Source organism: Ips typographus, linkage group LG1, assembly GCF_016097725.1.
Source record: "Ips typographus isolate SLU linkage group LG1, UJ_Ityp_2.0, whole genome shotgun sequence".
In the NCBI taxonomy this organism is placed as follows: domain Eukaryota; kingdom Metazoa; phylum Arthropoda; class Insecta; order Coleoptera; family Curculionidae; genus Ips; species Ips typographus.
The window spans coordinates 5,498,721-5,520,429 of NC_138422.1; the positions used below are offsets into that span (position 1 = coordinate 5,498,721).

General features: G+C 32.7%; 2 protein-coding genes across 5 annotated transcripts in view; one reads left to right on the forward strand and one right to left on the reverse strand.

Annotated features, from left to right (window-relative positions):
- The window catches only part of f (espin protein forked), a 73,285-nt gene extending 53,939 nt beyond the window's left edge, over positions 1-19,346 (reverse strand). Inside the window, exon 1 of one of the 3 annotated variants that reach the window (XM_081985953.1) lies at positions 18,774-19,346. In XM_081985953.1, coding sequence (XP_081842079.1) covers positions 18,774-19,042 — 269 coding nt within the window. In that variant the 5' untranslated portion in view covers positions 19,043-19,346. Of the gene's footprint in view, positions 1-4,785; positions 5,189-18,773 lie in introns of those variants that run through there. The other 2 variants (XM_081985944.1, XM_081985962.1) reach the window with 2 other exon arrangements.
- Positions 6,811-13,987, forward strand: LOC145733244 (protein toll-like). 2 transcript variants are annotated; one of them, XM_081986011.1, is made up of 6 exons: positions 6,813-7,026; positions 7,100-7,201; positions 9,643-11,122; positions 11,713-12,282; positions 12,341-12,505; positions 12,627-13,987. In XM_081986011.1, the coding sequence occupies exons 3-6, from the start codon at positions 9,644-9,646 to the stop codon at positions 13,302-13,304; spliced, it is 2,892 nt and encodes a 963-aa protein (XP_081842137.1). In that variant the 5' UTR covers positions 6,813-7,026; positions 7,100-7,201; position 9,643; the 3' UTR covers positions 13,305-13,987. The 2 variants fall into 2 exon arrangements, with proteins under 2 accessions (XP_081842129.1, XP_081842137.1); XM_081986003.1 differs by lacking the exon at positions 7,100-7,201 and having other exon boundaries at positions 6,811-7,026.
- Positions 19,347-21,709: the final 2,363 nt, after the last annotated feature.

Sequence of the window (21,709 nt, forward strand, 5' to 3'; positions counted from 1 at the left end):
AAATCGAGCAGTATTGGCTAATTGGATGGCTTAAGAAGTAGGAATGAGAAGTGCTTCCGATCAAATTGAATTACTTCCGCAAAGGAGCGATATCTTGTCAAAAAAGTGAGAAAGGAAAACTACTCGAAGATAGAAAATTTATATTTGATTGCAGTTTGCCAAACAACGCTATTTATTCTGCTTAAATTGACTTTGACAGAACTACATAAATAAATCTTCCGTTAAAACTTGGAAAGTAATCATTTGGCAGAATTCTGCAGCCGAATTGCTCGACGATAACTAACATATTGGTTATTGAGCAGATTACTGCCGATGGTGAAGAAGTAGCTTTTCCGTACAGAAAAATCAACTTTCAAACATACGAGTAGAAAACGACCATTATTATCAACATTCAAACTAATAATAATCATTTAAATACTTGAGACTCGCACTTTCCAACCTGATATAAATAAATTCATTCTTTTTAATGCGACTTAACTACGAATAAACTATGTTTCTCATTACCTAAACGTTATTACGCAGAGGGTCATTATTATTAATACTGTAGCTTTATCAATATGACAGGTTTGACACTGAAATTACAATAAATATGCTTCAGTTTGTTAATTGCGTTTTATAAGAAGTATAATTGTCTAGTCACAAAAATGTTTTATTGATCAATTTACCGCATTATTTGCAATTTTGTCTCGCAAAACGCTTTACTATGAAAGTATTTATAAATTTATTGAGCACTGTAACACCAGGCTATGATTATTATGTTTTGTTTTCTCGATATTGCATTGTATGCATATTATTTTCCACTGAACTTTTGACTTGCCAGTAGATGTCAAAAGCAAAGGCAACTAGGTTTTACCACATTGTTCTTTAGAAAAATATTTGAAATTTTTAGGGAAAGTACCTATTTTCAATGACGTCAAACAAGTTGGAACAACACGCATGTCTTTAATTATATTGTAACTTTTTTACCCTGCAAATGCTTTGGAAAATGACATGCTCCAAAATGACTCGTCTTAAAAATCATTAAGCAAAAGAATACTCATTATTCATTTATACCCATTTGTCGCTGCTTCTAGTTTGAGAGTCAAAAGACTACTTAATAATAAACTGATCCAAAACCTAAATAGATTGGACATAGACCAAAAAGACATTCGCTTCATTCAAAGCCTATACTGGAACCAAAAGTCAGATTTGGTAACGATCTCACAGAAGCAAGACCAATTTGTAGAGGGGTCAGACAAGGGTGTGTTCCCCACTTCTCTTCAATTTATATTCTGAAGCCATCTTTCAGGAAGCCCTAGAAGAACGCAACGTGGGCGTTAAGGTGAATGGTGTATGAGTCAACAATATTCGTTATGCGGACGACACAGTTCTAATTGCAGATAACCTGGAGGATTTAGGATTTTTGGAGGAAATAACCCCAAAATTAGGGTTCAGGCAATCGATGAATACAAACCCAGAAAGTTTCAGCTATTATCCAATTTGCAAAAACGAATATGGGTCCGAATAATAGCTTATTAAAGAAACAGGACCTTACTTGATATAACAAATCTAATGATGGCTTTCAAAAATTGAAACGTTGGATTCCAAATTTGATAACTCCACTTGGTGAAGAAGACAAAGATGAAATAAAAATGTGTTTCTTATTTTGAATTATCACTTTAAGTCAACTTAGAAAGAATAAGAAAAGTAAAATGAATTTTGACGGATATATTCAAAACTAATCGGAAGTTTTAAAAATGGCATATTTCTGCCTACAAAAATTCATAACTTTGCCTCAACTTAATCGACATCATATCATAGTTATCAGCATTTCACTGAAAGTTTAATAAAAATCTTTTAAAATTAATTTTGTTCCTGTTTTCATGGGAGATCCTATTTTAAGCAACTTTATTAGTGAAAATAAACCTCAACATCTTTTCTTTGGGTTGTGCAATGTTGAAAATGGAAGTGCATACTCAAAGCAGTTAAGTACACTGAGACTGGACTGGTTTACCTACATTAATTCAGTAGGCAAACATTCTAAATTAAACTCTATTAAAAAGGTTGGTATGATTAGTTTATTTTTAATAAAGCCACGAATAACATAACCTAATAAGTGGTTACTTGTTTAATGCAAGAGGGTGGTTAAAAAATTACAATTGCAGGTTTCAATTAACTTTTTTTCACCTAAAACTGCTTTGGCAACAGAACAGTTATGTACCGAACTGAAACACATACGGCAGTACGGCATGAGACACCCACATGGTACGTTACACAAGAAAAGACCTGTAAAAACGTCACATAGATTTACTTAACATGCCTTGACCCGGTTGAATATTTCTGGCTAAAACTAGGTTCAACTTAAATCTGAACTGGTAATTGAACCTCCGATTGAAATCTGGTTGTTCTAGGTAAAATACCATTACTATTTCTTATCAGACCATATGGGTGAATCATGCGTCCTCCAAGATTTTGCAATATTTGGGAAGCATTGATATTTGGAGATCTTTATTTGACATATGGCTTTACAAGTAATGAAATAGTTGTGTGAAGTCAGGAGGTTAAGGTTGTTCTAATGCTCCAAATGCGTTGTTCCATTGCTAGATGGTCATTTTCTAGTATTTAATGGTATATTTTCCATTATCTAGTGAAAAATTGTGGTTCTATTTGAGAAATTCGGTGGGTAAATTTATTTGAGCAATCCAGTGGTAAGCAAGTTCTTTGAATCATATGTGTCAAGTTTCAATAAATAGTGTCTTCCTCTTCTGTAAATAATAATTGACACTAAAACAAAGTACCTTTTGTTTCTCCATCTCACATTTTTCACTCTTTGAACGCACATTACTAATAACTTAAGAAAACTGCTTTCAGTAACAACGAGAGTTCCATAACTATTTTCTATAAAATTATACCTACAATACTAACTAAATAACGACGCTAACTGCGAAATTAAATGATAATTACAAGATTATCTAGAATGTCATAAATTTTTCAACGGCAGTTTCTAACTCTCAAGCTTCAAGACAACTAATATCTCCCATCTCATCTTTACGGTTATTATTCTAACTGGTTGAGCTAAATTTAGTGGTTTTCAATTTTTAATAGCTTCTCTTTGCTGCATAATTAGTTAGACGGAAAATTAGCAGTTAATAATAATTAATTGAATCATAAAATGTGAGTATAAAATATAGAGGCAATTTTGTTTTTGTTAGTATAAGTTATGTTGTGTACTTGTTTTGACATTTAGTTGCGGTAATAACATTGTACCGAACGCGAATACAATTTGTTCCACCCAAAATTGACCCATTTTGAATGCTTAGGTATAACTAGAGTCCGGATTAAAAACCAAATCTCGCAAAATGACATTTTAACATTTACGAAAGCATTAAAAAATTACACAAAACACTTTCCAATGTCCGATGTTGTCAAATATCTCTCTGAATTCGTCAACTAGATTGCGACTAGAACATTCCTAATCATTTACATTTATTTTGATAATCTGTGATAAATGTGTGTTTAGTAAGGTTTCTGTGTACAGGCTGGGCCAAATTGGGCGAATTTAAATGGGAAGTGTTATCTTATTAATAGAGATAGGGAAAAACTGATGTCAGTGTCTGAAGCTGAAATTTGATACAAAACTTAATGACGAAAACCGTAATAATATAAAAATAAGAGTGACTTTAGAAAATGTCAGATGCAGTTATAAAAATTAATAAAGGACTTAACACCAAATTGTTGAGCATATTTAATAAATATTAAAACATAAACATTATACGTTTCAAATTGCAAGGCTGAATCATACCTTAATCAGAAAACAACATCCCAATAATTTAAAAATGTAAAAATTGAATATGGGGCCCATAAGAAAAACCCAAATGTCGGATATTAAATATGATTGTTAAGTGTCAGTTATGTTCAGTTATTTCATGAAATCAATTATCAAACAAATTAAAACTAGCTTTTGAATTTTTAAGGAGTTTGTCCAAGTTTCTTGTATTTCTTCAAATAATTGAGATTCCCATGGTGTAAGGCTTGAAAATGTACACAAAAAAAGTTATTCCAATAATGGGAAAAAACGATAAATCAAAAAATCAATTTTTTGTAAAAATCTCAAAAAATATTTAATTTTCGAATTCACCATGTACTATATGGCTCTTTAATTGTCCAACTTTTTCCTAATTTAACCTAATTACTTCGTGTCTTTTAAGGTTTCAGAGAGATCCCCGCCATTGTAATGCATCCTTATCTTGGACACTATTGTTATATTATCAATGATTTAATTAAAATGTACGATAAATCATTTAATTGAATTCATATGCATCGTTTATGAGCACCATAAAACAAGAAATTACACCAGTAAACTACAATTTGTTGTAGATACATCAGTTTATAGAGTACCACTAAAACTATACGACCTAGAGAAGATAACGGATCGTTATTAGACAAGCGCCAGTTTCAAGTAAAACGGCCTGTTTCCCGTAATTTATTATACGTTATTAATTATGCCATTGTGGCGTTGATAGTGGTCAGTTTTTACAGTTACAAATTGGTCTTTATGGAACGAAGCATCTGATTGACCTGATTCGGTTCAGTGGAGTCTAGGAACAAAAACCGTGGAAGAAACACGTACAATCGCATTATCGATGGTTTTGCTTTTGTTTTTCGCCGACGATTTCGTAAATATTGATTATTATCGAATCAGATGTTACTTCATCATTTAATTATAGGTATTTCTGTGATTTAAACAAGTGATACCATGAAGAACAGCATTAAATTGTCACAAAATAATTATAGAAAGAAACTAACCTTCTTCCCAGCTGACAAAACTATCCAAAGAACTTGAAACACTTTGTTACACTTTACAGTCAATTGGGCATTCTCTGTGAAGCCTTCTAATTCCTGCAATTTGCTACAGAAGCTAACGAAATGTCCCGTAAAAAAGTGCGTAAAAACCCCGATTTAATACAAATGAAGGAAAATTAATTACTAGTTTATCACTGGCGGTCACAATCTAGAAATCACCGTGCAGAATTATTATTAAACAATAATAAAACCGGCGAGAAACTTTCGAATTCAGCTTTACAACAGCCGCACAATCGACCGCGATCTTCGCGTGTGTATCATGCGGTTTCTTCGCACCGAAGAAATGAAGAACTGCATGATTTTCTCGATAAGAGAAGGCCACCGCTAATTTACTCTCTCCTCATAGATTGAACGTGTATGGAAGTGGGCAATATTCCACCGTATTTTTTTAAATCTAGGTGTAAATTTAGATGTTTTTTTTTTGTAAAAAAGCGGTTTTAAAGATGCATTTCACTTAAGAGTGTAGAATACCGATGTGTCTCGAAAAATATCTGTCAGGCAATCCACTTCAGGTGCTTTCTACACGTTTCGAACGTGTTATAAGAAATTGACTAGTTTTATTTTCCATCTAGACATATGTTTGAAATTACAGAGTGGTACTTTCATTTATTGCCTATTGAGCCGGATTTATTTATCCTTAATCCGGTTAGACAAAATTGATTTTTAATCTAATATTTCTTGATTCCCTTTGTTAGCACTTTGAGGCCAAACCAGCAAGAATTAAAATACAATTCCATTGAGTAATCTGGAAATGCCATAAAACTGATCTAACACTTATGGCCATTACTGGTTATGGCCACTTAAGTACAATTATCTTTATTTTAAGACATACGGTAAATTAACTTTTTTATTTCTAAAATTATTGAATACTGTATGATTTTTACAACATTTACCAGCTAAATTCCACTTTAAAACTGTAAGCTGCCAGTAGTGTGAAATCGTTTGGGAAATTTACCAAAAGGTAAAATTGTTAATCAAGTGGCAAGTATTAAAAACAAACTTTCCTGGTTTAGTGACGTGTTTGCAAAGTTATGGTTAGTAATATTTTTAGCTACCAATTGCTATAAGTTAAATCGTATTTAGAAAATTTTGATTTATAATAAAGATACATAAGTCGCCATAACTATACAAATAAGTAGAGATGTGCCCATCAATAGTAAAATTGTTTCGTTGATGTTAAGAAAAACTTTAGTCAATATCTGTTTGTTTGACCGATATCTAAACAATTCTAACCAGTTTTACATCCGTTTTTTATACTTAAATATACTATTTTACCGGTTTCACACAGTTTGTTATAGTTAAGAATGATGCGAGATAGTGTATTTGTAAAACTATCCATCATAGAGGCTTGCGGCAAAAAAAAATTACTAAAATAGCAAAGAGAAACATCTAAAATATTTTTGTGATTTCAGCATATCTACATGAAATCAGTGACAACATCGGATTTTTGTTCAACAACTTCAATAACTGATGATGATGATGAATTTTGTCGTTTTCCAGATATTTACTATTAAAGTCATCAGTTATATCAAGTACTACACGCATTTCTACTGCATTAATGCCAGCAGTATTATTTCTCACTTCACAAGTAATTAGGATAACTTTATTAAGAATTTGTCAACCTTATAGTTTTCAATCAAACCGTACTAAATCACTGAAATGAAAACTTTCTAAATTTGCGCTATACTGGAAACCATTGTTTGATTAATATTTTGCTATACAGAACGCTAGTTTATTCTAAAACTACAAGAGTGTGCTTGTATCGAATAGTTTTTATAACCACAGCAAACGCTTCGTTTTCAAGATACAGGATGTCAAAAAAACATTGGTTTTTATTAGTATTAATAGAACTTATTTTAATACAATTTGACTTTGATGTTGATTGTAAAAACCCATAAAAACCGCTGTCAAAAACATTCTCTTTATACTCTCTCACTATTTTTATTTCATTTTGGGAAAACAAATTGTGATTGTGATAAGTGAAACTTTTATCAAAATTTCAGTTTTATATTTAGGACCTCATAGACTGTGGAATACAGCTAAATTTGTAGAATAATTATGGTCCTTACGGTTTTTTCATAATAAAACCATAGAAGCGACAGTTTGGTCCACCCTGTCTAAACCAAAACGTGTTCAAGCAAGTCTAGATGGTTTACCAAGCCTACGGCCCTTGTTTATGATAAGGTATAAGCATTGTGGGCCAAACAATGGTTCGGCCATTATTTTATGAGGCTATAGGTACCTGTTATCACTTTAGAACCATGCTCCAGTCCAGTGTGTCCCAGTCAGTGTTTCCGTCAGTACCAAAGTGTTGAGTGCATACGTTTGATGTTGTTTTGTGTTTAAATTAAGAAAACAGGTAAATCACATTAAAACTTGTTGATAGTTTGTTAGATCAACCGACAGGTTAGATGCTGGATGCAAATTGGATGGCTATTGCAAAATGATTCGAGTTTTAGGGCACGTACAAGCCTAAGCGTAAACACTATATTAGAAATTTTAACAATTTGTGTAAAAACAACATACTTGCAATATGGAGATGATTATTACCAACAAAATTCTGGAAAGGCAATGGGTTCTCCGTTGTCTCCAATACTAAGTAATATTTTTATGGAACATTTCGAAGAAAATAACATTAATGATTTTAATTATAAACCAGCAATTTGGTGGAGATATATTGATAATGTTTTATCCATATATCCATTCGGTAATAATGATCTCAACCAATTTCAAAAATATATAAACTCAATAGAACCCACAATCTAATTTACAACAGAAACTGAACAAAATCACGAACTTTCATTTTTATAGACATTCTAATCAAAAAAGACATTATTGAAACAAAAGTATACAGAAACCAACTCATGCAAATAGATATTTAAACTACAAATCCAATCATCCTGTAATGGTAAAAAAGGTATTGTAAAAAATTTATTTGATAGATCCAAAATTATTTGCAATAATGAACAAGTTGATAAAGAAAAATTGTTCATTAAAAATGTTCTAAAAGAAAATGACTATCCTGAAACCTTTATCAATAAATGTTTTAGAGATTTAGAACATCCACCACCATCTAGAAATCAAAATCAAATTTTACCTTTTACAAATTTTTTTATACCTTGTATTCCAGGTTTTTCTGACAAAAATAGCCAACAAATATAACATCAGAACAATATTTCGAACTCAAAACACATTAAGACGAGGTATACACTCGAGATAATTCGAGGTATTATGAGGCACTTTCCCATTATTACGAAGCATTGTCAGGTATTACGAGGTATTACGAGGCATTTTTAGACATTTATAAGGCATTTGAGAGTATTTTGAGGCATTGTCTGTATATTTCAACATGTAGGGTGTTAATATAACAAAATTGACTGAAAATTGAACAGAACAGCTTAGGCACATGTAATTATTATGGTAAAATCTTTGTTACATGATATTGAGTTGTAACAATATTCATTACAAATTATTATGATAATTTACCAATTTTGCAACATTTAAACTACATTTTCCAGGTCACGTGACTGGCTTTTACAGTGTTGCAAGCGCAAAATTGTATTATTAACGTCACATAACGTTTATTTTACAATTTCAGCTTTTCGACTGTCTAAATTAAACTTAACAAATGATCAACATTTAAATTACATTTTAAAGTCACGTGACTGTTTTTGACAGGTGTCAGTTGGTTTTTGACAGTGTTGCAAGCTCTAAAATGGCATAATGAAAGTCACGTGATGTGTCTCTTGCAATTTCAGCTTTTAGAACTGTCTAAAATAGTAAAATCTTAACCACATTTCAAAGGTCACGTGACTAATTTTGACAGATGTCAACTGGCCTTTACAGTGTTGCATGAACATGCAGAATTGCATTTTCAACGTCACGTAACGTGTATTTTGCAATTTAAGTTTTTACAACTGTCTAAATTTTATAAACCATTTTTTAAAGTTTAAACTACGTTTTGAAGTTCACGTGACTGTTTTTGACAATGTCAACTAGCTTTTACAGTGTTTCAACCTCAAAATTGTATTATTAACGTCACGTAACGTGTACTTTACAATTTCAGCTTTTACAACTGTCTAAATTTAATTTACCAAATGATCAACATTTAAATTACATTTTAAAGTCACGTGACTAATTTTGACAGATGTCAACTGGCCTTTCCAGTGTTGCCAGAACATGCAGAATTGCATTTTCAACGTCACGTAACGTGTATTTTTCAATTGAAGTTTTTACAACTTCTACAAATTTAATTTACCATTTTTCAAAGTTTAAACTGCATTTTGAAGTTCACGTGACTGTTTTTGACAATGTCAACTGGCCTTTACAATGTTGCAAGCTCAAAAATTGAATTTTGAAGTCACGTGACGTAGTTCTTACAATTTTAACACTGTCTAAATTTAAATTACCTGAAAATTAAATTTGAATTTGAAACCTTGAATATTAAATTAGTTGAAAATAGTGCAAAATCCTATTTTCCCAACAAACATTTTTTGTGTGGTGAGACAGAAGACCACATCAGCAAATTATACTGCCATAATAAAATCTGGTTATTCTATTTTATTACACTACGGTACATACAAAATACATACCTGTGTCAGTTTAGCATTGTTGCAAAAATAATGTCAATGAGAATGTATAAGCAAAAAGTTGTATAGTGTTAATCGTACTTTTGTCGTCACTACAACTTTATCCTTGACAGACCTCAATTGTTATTTGGGGTGTATTAACCAGGCATAATTTACTAATGTTTGTTACTTTTTTCAAATTTCATGATTTTTACTGATTTATTTATTTCAGGATGACGACAATGGAGATGATACCAGCCCAAATACGATGGACGATACTTTTTATAACACTGTTCCTAGCTGTATCCACTGCACTAAAATGCAGCGAAATTAAAACTGATAAGGACTGTTACTGCTTTGAATATGACTCCACAGACCTTCAGTGTCCTAAAGTAGAGTCAAAAATTCGAGTATCGGTGTTCAAACACCATGAAGTGACTTTGCAATGTCTGGAAAATCGTTTGGACATAGATATTATCCCATCACTAAACATGTCAAACGCTAAATCTGCCAATGTGGAATATTGTTTCTTGAATAACAATTTCTCTGATATACTTCTTGGAAAGTTTCGCATGCTTAACTTAAATTCGTTAACTTTTGAAAGTGTGAATATCAATCAGGAGATCCCAATTTCCAGAGAATCTTTGGAGCCTTTTCACACTTTAAACCAATTGACACTGTCTTTCAGTACAGTCAAGTTGAAACCAGATTTTTTAACAAGCACCCCTGATTTGATTAGCTTGATTTTAGACAAGAATTCCATTACCAAGTTGGATAGGTATTTTGACTATGTCCCAAAACTGAAACTGCTGGACATTTCCGGAAACCTTTTCCAGTTTATACCAGACGGAGTATTTGAAAAGCTAACTAATTTGACTAAACTGATGTTGTATAACAATAAAATAACCACTTTAACAAATACGACTTTTATGGGTTTAAAAAAATTGAAGGTGTTAGAACTGAGTGCTAACCAAATCCAGGAACTACCAGTAGATACTTTTGCGCAACTAGAACTATTAAGTGGTCTAAGTTTAAGAGGAAACAACATAAAAATCATTTACAGTAAAACTTTCTCTAGAAACACTTTACTGGAGATTGTTAGGTTAAGTGCAAACCCTGGATTGGTTCTAGAAGGTGGTGTGTTGGCAAATTTGACTTCACTCAAGATTGTAGAACTAAGTTACAACCAGTTTACTGACATTCCTGAGGACACTTTCCAAAATTGCCTTAAACTGGAAGAGATTGACTTAAGTAACAATAACCTAACAACAATACCGGAACGGTTATTTACAAACTTAGTATCACTCAGAATATTGGATATGTCCAAAAACAAACTCAATAGTGTTCCTGACAGTGTTTTCGCAACGCTGGTCAAGTTAAACGTGTTAAAACTTGGCAACAACAATTTGACTAGCATCAGTGAAAAGTTTTTTCGCAGTTTACACGAACTTAAAACGTTAGAACTGCAAAAAAATTTGATTGACAGTATCGAAAGTAGGGCTTTTGCCAGTTTGGACAAGTTGACCGATCTGGATTTGTCTTTCAACAAGTGGAACAATAGTTACGTTACGTCTATTTCACCCTTAGGGTTTTTGCAAAGCATAGAGACTTTAAACTTGAAACACAACCAGCTGGAAGATATTCCTGAACTACTTTCCACATTGAATTTGAGAAAGCTTGATTTAAGCTACAACCAAGTGAAATACCTGCCAGTAAGTATTTAATAGTGTAGCAGTTTTTTTTTCGGGGGTAATATCCCTAGTGCATTTAATTTTTCCGGAAAAACGAGTTCTAAGTAATTTGTTTTAACAAATAGCATGAGCGAGAGTGGTTTTAAAAATCATCCGAGTCGAAGACTTAAAAATATACTTTTTAAGTTAATCGATTATATGGAGATTTGGAGATACGCTCTATTTAACTTGAATTAAACCCTTACAAACTATTTTATTGTTTTCCCTATACTTATCTGTTTTATTGTTCTTTTCAATGTTTCCCATCTTAAACATTCATTTTTATAGTTACTTTGTAAGTCCAAAATTACCCAGTAAGTTCTGTATGAAATTGTTATTTTGTTTTATTGGTTCTTCCTATCTAAACTTCAGTTACCTTTCAGAGAAAGTGGGTTTATGAACCCTTTCAATTTCCAGGTTTCCTTAAAAAAAACTCAAATTAAAAAAATCATTAATACGACGATCGACTAGCTCTGTTGAATTATTATCTTCTATGTAAAAGCTTAAACAAAAATTTATTTCAGCAGTTAATTAGGTTCAACCTGGTTCTAACTTTTAACTTTTCTTTTTAGCTGCATTCGTTTATCCATAAAACGAACTATCATCTAGAAGTGAACCTGAACTACAATAAGTTGCACTATGTCGATTTTATGCTCACAGACTTCGCAGACAGAAAAACTGCAACAACCACAATTCGTATTGACGGCAATCCAATTGAGTGCGATTGTTCAATGTATGATTTAGCTAGATACAACCACGATGATATGGATCTGAAACTATTGCTCAATATTGTGCAAGATGAACTGATTTGCGCAAACGACAATAACACTACAATCCTTGAAGTGAAACCCACTCAAGTTGAGTGTCCCGTAATATACGAGTGTCCTAATGACTGCAACTGTTCGTACAAACCTTTTTACACCGCAATGATGGTGAATTGTTCTTTTGTTGGTTTAAAATCGTACCCGAAAATTGGTTTTTCTTCGGAAAAATTCAGTTATAATCAAACTTTTTTGGTTTTGAGAGGGAACAATTTAACTACAGGACCCACAGGGAATGAGGAGAACTATGACAATATTACAGTGCTGGATTTGTCAAGGAATTCTATTGCAGAATTTAGTTGGATTCCCAGTAAAATTTTGGTCAGTTTTGAAAACTTTTCTAGTAAACCCTATAGAAGTAACAAATCATTTTTTACAGGAACTAAACTTGGATGAAAACTTTCTAGATAATCTAAATAAATCACTGATTGAACAACTGAAGAACACCACTTCTGTTCGAAAATTAACGCTGAAGGACAATCCGTGGCATTGTAGTTGCAAATCAGCGGATTTACAGAAATTCCTGATACAAAATGATTTCGTGGTAAGCATGCATTTGCCAGGTAGTATTAGATTCTCAGTAAAAGCTGTCATAATCAAAAAGTACTACACAAATCATTTACTATATTTTATAACTAAATTGAAAGAAGCTAATTTAATTTCAGGTGAACTCTTCGGACGTGTACTGTAAAAACTTCAAAACAAAACTAGTCGATAAAACTGATATCTGCAAAGTATCACCGTTCCTATCTATACTCCTTTTCACCATCTTAGCGATGCTTGTTATGTGCACAATAACTTTCGCTCTTTACTATCGTTACCAAAGCGAAATCAAAGTCTACCTTTTTGCCAAAAGCGTGTGCTTGTGGTTTGTCACAGAAGACGAACTGGACAAGGACAAAACCTACGACGTGTTTGTTAGTTACGCTCAACCAGACGAAAAGTTTGTGGAAGAACATCTTCTTCCCGAACTGGAACGTAATGATAATCCTTACAAAGTGTGCATCCACATTCGGGATTGGGTACCTGGACAATTTATCGCTGAGCAAGTGGTGAACAGCGTGCGGGACTCTAGAAGAACTCTGGTGGTGCTGTCCAACAATTTTTTGAACAGTGTTTGGGGAAAGTTGGAGTTTAAAACTGCGCATACCCAAGCGGTACGTGATGGAAGAGCAAGGGTGATTATAGTAATGTATGGGGACTTAGATGAAAACAAGCTGGACGATGAGCTTAAAAGCTACTTAAAAACAAACACTTACGTTAAGTGGGGTGATCAGTTCTTTTGGAGTAAGCTTAAATATGCTTTGCAACATGCTAAGGGTCAATTTAGACTAAGCGAATAAAAGACACATTGGAATGCTCAAAATAGGAGGGGTGCTAGTATAAGAAGTACTAATACTAGCACACTTCCAATCACTAGCACTGAATTTGAACTAAAAATTTAAAAGGTTTTTTCCCCACTAGCTAAAAAAGCTTATTGTTTTCAAAATTTTGTTCCACATTCAACTGGATTCGAAAAAACGACCACTTCTCCTGGGTTTCTTAATACTTTGTTATTACTAGAAATGTTATTTTAATGTGTCCAATAGTTGTTGACTGAAACTAAGAACATTTTATTTGATGAAAAAGTTTAGTCAAATTGAGAGTGTTGTAAGTTAGTTAAGTACAAAACTTAGTGAATAATTATCTACATTTGTTGTAAAAACAGTTACTATACTGTTGTAGTAACACTTTTTACCTTAACTATTAAAAGATTTATTTATTCTTAGTGAGATTGGCTGTGTTCTACTAGAGGGTGATTTATAACTTCAAAGACGTATTCTGCAGTTAAAGTAGAAGTAACTTTGCTTTAAACACTATCTCATACATGTTTCGTCATTTAAGTTAACCTTTGTTGGGTTTTATTTATTTATTTTTTTCAAAACGATGGGCCTTACAAAAATAGTCAGCCTATTTTTCTGCATCGTACATGCAAGGAACAAATTGTATAATTATATGATTTTTTTAATATAATAATTTTTTTCTACGGCGTGGTTTTGTGTATATTTTCTCTTTACATTAAAATGTCTACTTGGGATATTATATATTTTACTTTAAAATGGTTCAAAAGGATTAAAATCTGGTCATCTGTGTGGTTTACGAATTAATTTTTGAAACTGAAAATAGTCAAAAAACAGGATTTTTGGACTAAATTTTACTGGCAATTTTTTAGACCAGTAGTGTAAAACTGATTCAAGCCTTGTGGGAGTTCAAGTTTGTACTGAATAGCCTAAAAACTTGTTATATACTACTAGGAATAGTTTTAAAATCCGTTTTTTAAGTCTGCAATTCATTGTCGAGTGTCTGAAACTGGATTTTGAGCACTAAAACCAGTCCGGAAATCAAGACAAAGATTGTTGCGCATAAAACTCATTTTTTACTACTAAAATTAGTCTATAAGTTGACTTTTAAGGCTAAAAATGAATTTACTAAGATTAAAGAGAGTCCTAAAGTCTATTTTCAGGACTTTAATTGGTGTACAACACAACTCAATTTTCTGGATTAAAACCAGTCTAGAATTAAATTAAATACTGGTGACCACTGAAGAGTCTGAAACTTTACTTTTACTATTAAAAATAATTTGAAATTCGATTTTTCAGTTGTAAAGCACTAAAAACAGTCTGAATTTCTTAGAAATGCTACAATTTATTACACCGATGAGTGTAGAAGTCAATTTAATAGTCAAGAAGCTTGAAATGACTATGGACAGTCTACAAACTGCTGAAAACAGCCTTAAAGCACTAAAACAGTCTAAATTTAAAAAAAAATACTCGAATTTTAATTAAGTCAATTTAATAGTGACAAAGCTTGAAATTGTATTTTTAAGCCTATGGAAAATGCAAAAATTGTTTTTTAAGTCTGCTGTCAAAAACTTGGTGAAAACCTGTAATTTTTGAAAAATATTTAGTAACGTAGTAAATAAGGCGAAAAAATTATAACCATCTATCTTTCTGTAATTACGCCACTGGACAGTTTTAAAGAACAACTTAAAATATTTGATATTATATCGAAAAATAAGATACATATCAAACATAAGTTTTTTCTTATGGAACACCCTGTATTTTAGATCATTTTTGAACTTTAGAGGTAAAATAAAGGCAACTTACTGTCATGTTTCCTATACCAATAATGTTTTTTGAATTATTTGAATATTTGTAATATGACCCTCATTTAGCTTCTGTCAACACACATGCATATTAGTACATTATTGTTTAGTCGTGGACAAAGTAAATTACTTATCTTTTACGGCAGTAAATCATATACTATTTAAATTAAATCAACCGTACAGTGCGGGTAAAGTAAAGAAGCAAATAAATAAATAAATTTAGAAAAAAAATAAATAATAAATGCCATGTTGATATGTCCTTTAATTTATACCTATTTCGACACTTCCTAATTATAGTCTTCAATTAATAATTATCACTTTCCTAATAATGTGTCACACTTTGCTGTAAAGTCACAACTTTTTCTGACATAGTAAAATCATTAAATTGGAAATATTCAGAGCAAGTACTTCAATTTAACACTGGGCTTATTAAATAATAAAATATTTACTAGGCACTAAGTACTTTAAAATTTGTTCCACATTTACTCTTTACATATTAATGTACAACCAGTTGTTTGTACCTTAAAAAGCAGTAGTAAAACATTTAATCGGATTATTTGGTCAATTTAACATGAATATAATATGGTTCTTCGTCTATATCCGATTTTGTCGGCTATATTTGGTGACTAAATCTGGGTCATGTTAATCGTTATTTTTTGCTAATTACCAGTTTTAGTTTTCTGTTATAATTTAAATAAGTTATTTACCTTTATGTCCAAAACTTGTTAGTACAGCGAAAATGTAGGTGTATAACGGAAAATGTGAACTTTATTTGGGCATTTAATTGGTTGGTGCTTTGTGTAACGTGTGAACAATACTTAAAGGATTACAAGCTGTCCTACCTTAGATACATCTCCATGAGGTTAAGCATTTCGTCGTCTTTTTCGAACAGAAACCAATTAGACGTTTCAAGAAAGTACTGCAAAGCTGCAGAATCTTTTATTGGCACATCCAAAGTTTCGATACCGGTAGTTCTTTTAAACTTCATACATCCAGTTTTTTTCGCCAATTTCACGTATTTAGCACTATATTTCATTTTTTCAGCCATACTGCACATAAAACTTTAAGCCTACGTTCAATATTTAACTTAAAGCACTGACTGTCAACTACACTGACTCATTTGCCTTGAAAGCTTTTGTGTGTCTTCCCCAAAAACCACTTAAACACATACTGTACGCTAGAAAATATTATTGTTTAGTTAATGTCGAAACAATAATTTCTAGGTAAAAAAATCTAAAAATTACATATCGGGACAATGGTGTTGCGCAAACTTTTAATGCTGTTCGATGATGGGCAATTTTCTATTGCTTTAACCAACAACCTTAAAGAATATGATAGTGGTTAAAAGGATTGCGACAAAAATTTTTTTTGGTCAAGTTCGGTAAAGTTTCATTTAAGAAATACTTTACAGGGTCCTGCATTTTAAAGTTAGTCAGGATTATACAGACTTGTATAGGGCGTTGTAGAAACATGTGGTGTGGTAATTAAAATTATACGTCATGGCATTTTTGAATAGTTCTATTGTTTTTTAAGAAAAATTTGTTAAATGAATGATACATGTACCGTGTACTGTTTTCTAGAAAATGACGACCAAAAGTTAAAAAAAAATTTTTGTTCGAAAAACCGTTAATCTTAAAGAAAATTAGAACTTTTCTTTCAGCCATCGATTCCGAGTGAAAATCTACAGGGTTACTCAAGTAATATATATAGTAATAATAGGTGTTACCCAGCAGTTCAAACTTTGACACCCATTTTTCCCCTAACTGTACTAAATTTTGTAGTGTTGTTTTATGTTATCAGATAGGAAGTTTAATGAGGATTTCAAAAATTTGCTTAAAACAGTCATTTTCCTACTCCAAGTGGGTTTTACAGACGAATTTGTCCCTGACTTTTCTTTCAAATTGTGTCTCTGGCATTTTATAATAGTTATTTACATTACTAGTGGGGTATGAGCATTTTTGATTTTGGTGATGTACAACATTTTATCTACGACCATCAGAAGCAGCGTAAAGTAAGAAAAAAATTCATATTTTGTGCAATGTGAACTATTTAGGAACGTCTCGTATATGCTTGCTACGGGTAGTTATTTGTTACCCTTAAATCTTGTCATCTACGCTGTACTGTTTTGGTGTTGTTGCTATGGTGGCCATTTGTTTCCACATATCACTTAAGCGACAATTTAACAGTGTCAGTCACAAATTTTTAAAAGTGCATTTCGTTATGAACATGTCTGAAGAACTTCCGTCAGATATTGAAGAAGCTGCCGCAAACGTGGTATCTGGCTTGTTGCCTGCCAAGTCAAAGGAGAAATATGAAAAAATGTATCAAAGTTATGTTTAAATTCAATAAACAATTACAGCAGAAATTTTCATTTAAAGTTGTTTTATCGCACTAGTGCGATAAAATCGATTATTATCGCACTAGTGCGGTAAAATCGCTCATTACGTAACTCAAATTGAGCTATGTAATGAATGATTACCATGCTAGGAGTAGATAAATATATTTACATATTCTCTCTGACTTATTTCCCTACTTGATTTTGTAGTGATTTTTTAAGTCATTAGATAGAAAATTTAATGAGAATTAGAAAAATGTGCTTAAAAATATGATTCGATCACTCCAAGTGGGGTTTTACAGACAATTTAGTCCTTTAAACCGTGTTCAAAATTTAGATCACAACTTACTAACTTAACAAACCAGTTTTTCCTGAATTACTCAAAAACGGTGACTGTTAAAAAAAAATTGCAAGAGACCAAAATGTTCCTAATCAACTCCTTAACTTAGCACCGTAAGGTTGCAGGACCGTTTTAGCTTCCAGTATACAAGGTGTGCATGAAAAGTATGGTGGTTGAATGTTTTCGGTCACCTTGTACACATTTTTTGAGATAGAATTTTTTGCTCAACACTACTGGAAAGAGGAGCTCAAGACGGCTAATTTAAGCGATTCAACTTCCCTGAACTCCCAAAAAATAACCGAATTACAGGGTGTTCAAATTTTAAACCAGAATTTCAACTGATTTGAAAATTTGTTGCACCAATCCAGTTTTTCCTAAATTACTATAGAAAAATTTGAAAGAAAGCTGAAATTTTCGTAAAGAATTGCTAAACTCATCCCTGGAGTTTCACAGTCCGTCAGGACCGCTACTATACAGGGGGTGCATGAAAAATATAGTGATTCAGATTTATGACTTTTCAAATTAATGACAGGAAAATGATATATTTCAAGCAAATTTCAATTAGACCCATAAATTTACTGGTAAAATTGGTAAATTTTCCTGTCACATTGAATTTTACTTTACCTTACCGTCCTTGGTGTAAGGTGACAATGCAGCTGGCAAGTGTAATATACAACACATCATCATTTTTATATATTCTAGATTCATCCATAATGTAATACGTCAAGAATACTTAATTATTGGAGCGCAGAAGGGAACAAAATTTATAATTAATTTCTAAATGTACATTTTTTTTGAAAAAATAAGTGTGGAAAAGGGCACTTTACCCCTGGAGTAAGTGAAAGTTGCCTTATTTTATCATAGTTAGATGAGTTTAGGCTTTTTCTTTCTTTAATACAAGTGGAGTTCTACTCAATGGGCATTTACGAAGTTAATACTACTAAGAGAAGTGGTTTGCAATAATTTTATTGAATTTATGAAAAAAACCGTACCTTTTTCCATGTTCTTCAAATCTTTGATGAAATCCAGGATAGTCCACTAAGTAATCCTCCAGCATCAATTCAGAGTAAACTGAAGGCTTATAATCACAGTTCTCACGTTCATTCAAACGTTCATAACAGTCTTTGTAGTAAGGATCAAACGTGGGCTCATCATAAATAATTGAATTTCTTCGATAGTAAGTTTTCATACAGCTACTTTGCAATGACCCGTAAAGTCCACCGGATGGTACGTGCAGTTTTAGTAAGCTTAGTATACACATGGTAACTTGGTTGAAACGGAACCGTAACAACGCACTGCTAAACTCTTTCGACCGGTTACGATATTAATATAAAATAAAAAGGACGACCAAGTTATTACGTATAGCTCGAAATTCTTTTTCACTTAATTCCAATAACAAGCGTAAAATCACCGTTGATACCACTAAATATAGTTCATTTCCTGCCTTTACCGTAAGAAACAACATTTTCAACTGACCAAACAGTTCTTCGATGTTGTTACCGCGGTTTACGCACGTAGGGCCCGCTATTACATTAAAAGTTGTTATTTTTTTTACTTGCACCGGCTAACTTCACTCTTACTTGGGTAGCGTACTTGTTAAAGACCTGCGAGTAAATGGTCACCAAGAAAAAGAAATTTGTCGGGCACTTTATTTGGACACGGCAAAATGCACAAGATCAATTATTCCATTAAAGATCGTTGATCAGTTTATTGGTTTACAGGTAGTTGTCTTCTTGTCTAAAAGAAAGTGAGATTTTTGCGGTCGTCTTCGATTTCCAGTGCAATTCAGTGCTTTTAGTAGGTTAATTTAGTGCTATAAAAAATGCGAATCAAATGCTCTCTTAGGCCTAAATGGCCAATAAGAGCTACCATAACGAGATTGTTGAACACCAGCTTTAGTTTAGAAATGGAGATTGTGACGATATTTAAACCAAAAAAATTGAACATTTTCAGTCTCTTCCCGATCTTCTTGAATCTATTCGATCCATTGACATTTTGTCTTTTGTATGTTTTTGACAATAATTTGTCTTTAACAAATAGTTATTTGAGCAACTAGGGAGGAAAGTGCAATTTTTACTCCCGCAAACAATTTGAAACGCAACGCAAAGCGGAGGCTTTCAAAGTTCAAGGGTGCAAAAAGCAATTCACTCCAGAGTGGCTTATCTAATTTTCTTTCTTAATTTGTTGTGTTTTTTGTTTAATTTTTGTCTCTAGACATTGTAACTTTTACAGGTGGCACTTTTCCTCCCTGCTAGGTAGTGAAAATTATATTTTCATCTCTCAAATGAGGGACCGACCGTTTAAAAATCCTACTATAAAGTGGCTTTAAAAGTCTGGACAAAGCTCTAGCACAGGTAATAGTACCAGAATAAGACGATCTTTATTTAGTCAATAAGTTGCTAATAAAGATGAGATGGAAATACATTGGGCGCCACGTACAGCTCTAAGTTTGAGTCACTGTCACATCAGAACATAAGTCACTCAAATCTCAATCCTGCATTGTCTATACATTATCATTTGTGATAAAAAAAATACGATTTGCTTGTGATTTACAAAATATGAATCAAAATCAAACGAACTTTCTAACGTCTTCCAAAGAAACGAATTTTTTCCTGTATTATTCAAATCTAGCTTCTTCTAACAATGATTTTTCGTTTCATCGGCATCCCCCTATATTAGTGGGGCTACACCAGGATCATTGCAAACAACCATACGAGAGTAATGGCAGAAAACCATTGCCAAGAACTGCTCAAAAGAAGCACAATGCTGAATATGAAAGCAACTGTAGACTTAATGGTTTTCTGTCTTCCTAGCTACTAATGTTTACGTCTGTAATAGAATTTTTTTGAATTATGCTTCACTCTTAACACTGAACTTTCATTATTGTTTATACTCTTACTTATTAGTACTACTTATAAAAATTGAAAATTACCGACCCATAAGCCACATGCTTCCACACATCCATACAAAGTGCTAACAAATAGACTGACAAACAAATTAGATGCTTGCCAACCACCTGAACAGACTGGAATCCGCAAAGATATCACTACAATCAATCATATTTGGTCGATCCGATCTTTGATAGAAAAATACAATGAATACAACGAACCATTTCACCTTGCTTTTGTTGACTATAACAAAGCGTTCTATTTCGTAGAACTGTGCTGGCTATCTTTGATGCTTGCAGAGGACATAGAAACCAAGAAAATCCCCAAAAAAAGGGCAGTTAGACAGGTTGACACCATCTCCCCAAAGCTATTCACTCTTGCATTGGCAGATGTTTTTAAGACACTAGAATCGAGTAGAAAAAGCATAAAAATTGATGGCAAATATCTAAATTATCTACGCTTTGCGGACGATGTGGTTCTCATAAGTGAGGATGTTGGACAATTGCAAGACATGATGGAAGATCTCAAGATGAAATCAGAGAAAATAGTTAATCAACCATCCAGAACCGGAGCAAGACATTATAACTAAAATTGGAAATGTTGCTATACGTCTTGGAGACAACGTCATAGAAAAATGGGAAGAGATTGTTTATTTGGGACACATTATTGAATTGGGTAAAGAATCAAACCGCTGTCAAGTCAATAAACGAGTTCAACAAACATGGACAGCTACTAGCAGTAACGCAAAGAATCTTTGAACCAATGATGTTAAGAATAAGTCTTAGAGACCATGTTGAGAACGTAGAGATCAGGAGAAGAACACGATTCAAGGATGTCATAGCAAGAATAGCTAGGATGAAGTGAAGCTGGGTTGGACATGTCGCACGCAAGACGGACCCAGGTAGACAAAGCGCATAGTACAATGTAAACAGCGTCTACGTAAAAGAAGTGCTGGAAGACCGTAGAAACGTTGGCTAGATCATATTAGAGAGAAGGCTGGTAGAGGCTGGCATCCGATGGCACACAACAAGAAAGCTTGG

Bases quoted from the DNA above. Each gene is read 5' to 3' on its own strand.
- LOC145733244 (XM_081986003.1), top strand. The intron at 11,123-11,712 runs GTAAGTATTTAA...TTTTCTTTTTAG, and splicing joins ACCAAGTGAAATACCTGCCA to CTGCATTCGTTTATCCATAA. The intron at 12,506-12,626 runs GTAAGCATGCAT...ATTTAATTTCAG, and splicing joins TGATACAAAATGATTTCGTG to GTGAACTCTTCGGACGTGTA.